At 58.1% G+C, this 6,407-nt stretch overlaps 1 protein-coding gene across 1 annotated transcript in view; it reads left to right on the top strand.

Moving 5' to 3' along the window:
* The first annotated feature begins 248 nt into the window (after positions 1–248).
* The window catches only part of LOC142413381 (solute carrier family 22 member 4-like), a 28,560-nt gene continuing 22,401 nt past the window's right edge, over positions 249–6,407 (top strand). Inside the window, exon 1 of the mRNA XM_075509476.1 lies at positions 249–703. Within this exon, the coding sequence (XP_075365591.1) occupies positions 311–703 (393 nt within the window). The 5' untranslated portion in view covers positions 249–310. The remainder of the gene's footprint in view (positions 704–6,407) is intronic.

Raw genomic sequence — 6,407 nt, 5'->3', positions numbered from 1 at the left:
GGGTGCAAAAACGGAAACCGCCTCCTTGGAAAGCTCCGGAGCCGGCTGCGGGGCAACGGCGGCTGCCGAGGCGGGCAACCGCGGGTGCCGAGGTGCCCTCCGGCCCCGGGGGAAGGCTCCGGGGATGCTGCGGGGCCCGGGGCCGGCGGCAGCCTCCACCCCCCCCACCACCCCCCCCCCGGAGCGGGGCCGCGGGCGCCCGCCGGGACGCGCCGCCTCCGCGGGGGGCCGGGCCGGGCCGGGCCGGGGCGGAGCCGCTGCGCGGAGCGTCCGCGGTGCGCGGAGAGCGGCGGGAGAGCCGCGCCGCGCCATGCGCGACTACGATGCGGCCACCGCCTTCCTGGGCGAGTGGGGCCGCTTCCAGCGGCTCGTCTTCTTCCTCCTCAGCGCCAGCATCGTCCCCAACGGCTTCAACGGGATGTCGGCCGTCTTCCTGGCCGGCACCCCCGAGCACCGGTGCGCCGTGCCCCGCGGGGCCAACCTGAGCGGCGAGTGGCGCAACGCCAGCATCCCGCTGGAGCTGCGGGGCGGGCGGGAGGCCCCGAGCCGCTGCCGCCGCTACCGCCTGGCCGCGCTCGCCAACTTCTCGGCGCTGGGGCTGCGGCCCGGCTCCGACGTGGAGCTGGGCTCGCTGGAGCAGGAGCCGTGCCTGGACGGCTGGGAGTACAGCCGCGACGTCTACCGCTCCACCATCGTCACCGAGGTGCGCGGCCGCCGAGCATCCCCACCCCCCCACCCCCGGTGTCCCCGGGGAGAGGCTGTGCCCGGCCGGGCTGTGCCGGGGCTTGGGGGGGGTCGTTCTGCCTCGGGGGGGGGGTGTGTGAACGGGGAGCAGCAACCAGCGGGACAAGCGGGTGTGGGAAAGGGTCCGGGTGGACGCGGTGCTGCGGGGAGAGGGAGGGCTCCGGGGCGTGAACGGCGCCGGGAGGAGCCGCCCGCCCGTATTATCTCGGCTGTTGAAACTTCAGGTTGTTTGGTTTGGAGAGGGTTTCTCTGCAGACGGGGAGGCAAAGGCTGAAAATAGAAGCCTGATAGTTTCCTTCTGCCGGCACGCTGGCCGTCCCGGTAAACTTTCCATCTGACGGAATCGCTTGTTGCCAGTCTCACTGTGGATGAGGACCTCGACGCTTTCTGCTAAACACACAAACGGCCTGGCTGGGTCTAGGGCAGCGGTGGGCCCTTGCTGGCCCCAGCACCCCGTGCCACACCGGTGTCTTTGCTGGCCGTCGGCGCTGGGTTAGGTGAGCTGGTGCGAGGCAGGTGCCGTGGGAGCTGCCCGAGGTCTGCGGCACGCCGGCTTGCTGCGGCGTGCTCCGGCGCGAGCCTGGGCCCCAGGCTGCAGCCAAGCTCTTGGCTCGGTTTTTAAGACTGTACAATGGCATCATTTGTACAGGGTGTCTTCTGGGAATGTCAACGGTGACGGGTCGTGTAAGCACGTATTTGGGTTTTCTGGCTGTGCTGCGGTGCCATGGCAGGGGGACACACTGTCTGTCTGTCTGCCCGCGCTGGCGGGGAGCACGGAGCTCTGGCGGAGAAGAAAAGCACTATTCCCCTAAAGCTGCAGGGTTGCTGCTGCTCTTTTGTGTTGTGTTAGGGGGGTAAAGGACTAACGGGCTCATCCTCACACCAGCCAGTGTTTGGGTTTGGCAGCTGGCAGGCACCGCGGTCGTTTGGCCGAGCAGCATGCCCCGGGTAGCCGAGGGACGCCCCGCTGACGCACCGATGGCTCACGCTCGGGGTGCACGGCACGGCAGGGAGCGGGTGTCTGGCCCTCGTCTCGAGTCCCCGTGACTCAGCAGCAACATCTGCCACCCAAGAATGCTGCACGGGGGCACAGCCGGGAAAGGTCCTGACTGAGCAGTGCGTGGCTGCAGGTCTGTGCGCCGGGGGCACGGTCAGGGTCTGTGCCCTGGGGCCGCAGGGGCACGGTCAGGGTCTGTACCAGGAACGTGCAGGCATGGGCTCAGCTGCACTGAAGCATGCCAGGGGGAGGCGAGCGGGAACGGCTCCAGGCTAGGGGAAGGCAGGACGCGGGCAGGGGATGCCAGCCGCCTCTTGCGTGCCCACAGCGAAGCCGTCGGCACACGTGACGCCCGTGCGCGGGTGTCTCTTGCCATTTGTGCTGGCAGTCGTGTTCTGTCGCTGGGGAACTCTCGCAACACCGAATCAAGAGGCAGGGGATGCTCGGGAAGCTCGTCCTGCTCCTGGCCGTGGGCGAGCTGTAGCGGCAGCCCGGCTGCAGCCCACGTGCTGCATGCAGCCATGCCCGGCTGTAACCCGTGGGCTGGCACAGCCACATGGCAGATGCCTGGTAGCCACCGCCAGCACAGGCAGTGCCACGGTGCTCGCTGCCGGAAGGAGGCCAGGTTATCCCAGGGTGGCCATGAACTCGTAATCTGTGGTTTGGAGTTAGCAGTTGCTCTGACAGAGACAGTAAATGAAGCAAAAGGAGGAGAAATGCTATTCCTTCTTCATGAGCAGCAAACAGCTTGTGGTGGCAGATGCCCAACAAGAGCCTTTGGTGCCAGATTTGGATGGGATGCAGCAGTGGGATTTGCCACGGGGCCTGGGGCAGGCCAGAGAGGCAATAGCATATTCAGAGATGGAAACGAAGTGCCAGGTTCCCATCTGTAAGCCAGATGGAAGAGAAGGATACTTGTTTTGTTTTAAAATTGTCATGGACATTTGGAAAAAATACAGAATTTGGTTTTAAAACAAGGAAAACAGGCGCTGATGAAACCCTGAAAAGATGCAGCTCGGTTAAACTTGAGATGACCACTTTTGTACCCAACGTTTTTCTCTGTATTAGGAAAGACAAGCCAGGACATGCCGTCAGGAAAGCTCAGTGAAGAAACCTCTTCAGTTCAAGAACCCCATTGAGGAGCAAAACTTGATGGTACAGGATTAAGCGTGGGAGGTTTTATTTAATTTATGCAGTTTCATCAAGTCCTGTTACTATTGCTGCTTGAAAGGGAGAGGCTGGGAGATGCCAGCTCAGCACCAGGGTCTGTGGGGATGTGCTAAACCCTGGGAACAGAGGATCCCAAACTCTGTCATCTGCTTGGTCTTAAAATGGAGATGATGGCAGAAAAGTGAATGTGTCCACAGCAGAGGTGAAAAAGGCGATCGTCAGGCCAGGGTGGTAAGAGTGAGTCTGTAAGCGTAATGATGAGCAAGTGGAAACGTGGGGTCAGCGTGGGGTTAGGTGTGATCCCGCGGCCGAGACGAGGAGGCTGCAGGGTTTCCTTTTGCTTTGCGGGCTCAGCCGGGCGCCTTGGCAGGCACCCGGGGTGCAGGAGCCCCTTGGCCCAGCCTCCTTCCCCTGCCTCCAGAGCAGCTCCCCGTCTGCTGCAGCTCCTCAAGCTGTCCCAACGCAAAATCCCCGTTTTCCACCTAGCCAGGTGGCCGCTGCACCGGGTCCGTGCCACCTGCGCTTGCACAAGAGGGCTTGAGCCGATCTAGCAGGTCCTGGCCCCAAAGCGGGGCTGCTTTTCTCTCGCCACCCCATCCTGCTTTCCACCATCTGTGCTTTGAAATTAGTTTAAACATTAATATATGTATTTTTGTTACGTTGGGGTTTTTTTTGTCTGGAACTGAACCTAATTCTGCTTTAATTCCAGATAACGGTGCTGAGATCTGACTGTAAGTAGAGGTTCAAGCACAAGCGCCAGTTTTGCTCTCCAGAGCGAGGCGTTAGCATCCAGTTAATTCCCTTGAGCCAGGTTGTCTTCCAGCACCGCTCCCTGGGGACACACTCGCTGGGCTGCTCGCCACTACCAGGGCACGGCACGTACCCCAGGCACCATCGCGAGACCCCTGCAAAGGGCAGAGCGAGTGCCGAAGGCTTTGCCGGGGCTGCTCGCCTCTCGCCTGTGCTACCCTGCTCACCCCCCTGTCCCAGCCCTGGCGCTGACTTCTCAGTGAAGGCAGAAACCAGGAGCTTTGAGGACTGGCAGAGGTGGGAAGCTGGATATGAAGTGTTGTGGTTTGAAGGCGTCTGAAGGATTCTTCTGTTCCCTTACGGCTTTTTCCAGCAGCGGTGGGCAGCCCTGCCCAACCCTGATAGCCCGCCCTGCGCTGGGGCATGGAGGTATCTGTGCTCGTCACTCGTGCACTGAGCGGAGCCGGTCTCATTGCTGGACTTGGTGCCCGGGCTGCAGCACGGAGGGCGCAGCTCACCCTGCTGCTGCGGTCGGGGCAACCTGTGAAGATTTCTTAATATCTCTTAGCTGTTCATCTTCAGATTTACTCTTAGAAACACGGTCAGATTTTCCCTGCTTTACAGCCTCGGCCATTTAACATGAGGCTCCGCTAGTGTTTTCTTATCTGACATGAATGGGCTGATACTCAGGATGGTTAAGTAGTGATTTCTGATTGAGAACGCAGGCGGCAGGGTCGCTTTGGGCAGCCAGGGCACCTTCTCCAGCAGTTTCAGTTTTTCAGAAAGCTTCTCCATCCATAGCGTTCCCACTGGCAGCGCCCGGCAGAACTGGCTCTTCCAGGAGCCGGTACCTGGGAGCTTGTGGGAAAGGGTCAGAGGGATCTGATGGTAATAAAGTGATTTAACAGTGTTCTCCTTGAGCAGTTCTTATTCCTAGTGTTCAAAGCACTTGCTTGGAAGCTTACGTGAACTTTGCTCTCCAGTATGCTTAGCCAGGAACATTACAGAATTACTTATTTTCTGGTTAATGAATAATTAGTCCAGTACAGACAGTTTGGAAGTTGTAGCTGTAGGTAGTTCAGCTGTGGCTGGGCTGTAGCTCCTGCGCCTGTGGCGTGCTCGGCACCGGCTGTGATGGATGCATCTTCTGAGGAAGAGGTCAAATAAGTTAAATTTCATTTTTTCCCCAAGTACCGCTTGCAAGGAGTCGGCATGCAGTGAATATCTTAAAGCCCTATAAATTCAAGCACGAGTGAAATCTTACCATGTCGACGCGTGCTCAATCGCTGTGCAGCACTAGGGCTCCATCAGAGCGAGCGCTTTCGGGGAGGGAGGCTGGCGTTTTGGTAGAAGACAAGGCGTACCTGTAGAGTAGGGCTGTATAGACCATCGCCCAGGTCCGCGTGCTGTGTGTGGTATTGGATCTCAAATAGGCGGCGTGGTTTTTTCACTCAACAGCTTCAGGTATACTTGGAGTCGGATGGATTTGATGTGTTTCTGTGTTTTCTGCTCAAATACAGCGAGTTCCTGTTGACAGCGACCCCTCTCCGGCCAGCCGGCTGCTGCGTGCTGTTTACCACATCCCGTAAATTTTAAAGATTCAACCCTGTATAGTAAATTTTTGCTGTCTGTGCTGTCGTGGGACAAGGTAGAGTGAACAGCTGGGTAGAAGGCATTTGGCACCAAGGAAACACAGGAAGCAACTCAGTTTCATGGGCAAGTTATTATTTAGCTGGGTTTATTTTGCAGCCAAAGTGCCTTTGGCACGGTGGAGGCAGTTTAAAACCGCTGAGCCTTACCCTCGAGAGACTGAAGTCTGAAGGTCCGGGAGTAGGTGCTGCACTGGCGGCCCCAGAGCGGGATGCTCAGTGCCCAGATAATTAATGATAGCCTGTATCGGCTGCTAATTCTGCCACCTCGTTCGTCACCAGCTTTCCCAGAGCGCGGGGAAAGGGAGGTGCAGGAGGACGTGGCAAAACGTCTCCGTAGCGTGGGGGCCGGGTGAGCCGGCTGGCACGGAGCTGCCGCAGCTCCCACAGCCTTCAGAAGCTGCCCCTCTGCCGCCTTTCCTTCTTCCCTGCTTGCACTGTGTAAAGAAACTTTTCCTTTTAATGGTGTCCTAAAGCTGAATTTTTCTTTGTTTTAAACAGGGGGCTTGATTTCCACCAAGCTTCTTTACAGAAATCTCAGTTTTCTTTGACGTGTGAAACAGATCCCTGCATATATTTTTCACGATCAGCACCCTTGAACATATCGGAGCCCTACTGACCCGCACGCTCCCACCCACCTTATCAAATACAGCGGAGATAACCACAGGTGCATACCCAGAACAGCCCACGCCTCACCACCTCTCCCTTGCCAGCAGGGACGAGAAAGTATCTTACAGAAATGGCTGCTGTACGTTTCTTTTTGTTATTAATCAGATTTAAGTACTGCAGACACGTCTCAGTCCTCAAATCGCTGTGTTCCCGTGTTAAAGACTCTGCGTGTTTCTCAGGAAGAGGCACGGGCTGCGTTTTGAAGCTCAATTCATCTCTTTTGGTCACGTAGCTGGTGTTACTTTGCAAGCTGGGCGGAGGGGCAGAGGTACCCGGCTCCCCATCGCTGGCAGCGTACCTTTGTTCTGCCTGAAAATAGGCATTGATTGCATCTCTTCCCTAAATTATAGTCCAGAGCAAACTGCATCGGACCACACCACATCCCCCTTTGCTTTGGGGTTTACGTCTGCTTGTTCTTCTGCGGCAGC

The sequence above is a fragment of the Mycteria americana genome, chromosome 8 (genome assembly GCF_035582795.1).
Source record: "Mycteria americana isolate JAX WOST 10 ecotype Jacksonville Zoo and Gardens chromosome 8, USCA_MyAme_1.0, whole genome shotgun sequence".
Classification (NCBI taxonomy): domain Eukaryota; kingdom Metazoa; phylum Chordata; class Aves; order Ciconiiformes; family Ciconiidae; genus Mycteria; species Mycteria americana.
The sequence above is the reverse complement of the archived record's forward strand: the minus strand, read 5'-3'. Positions and strand labels throughout refer to the sequence as shown.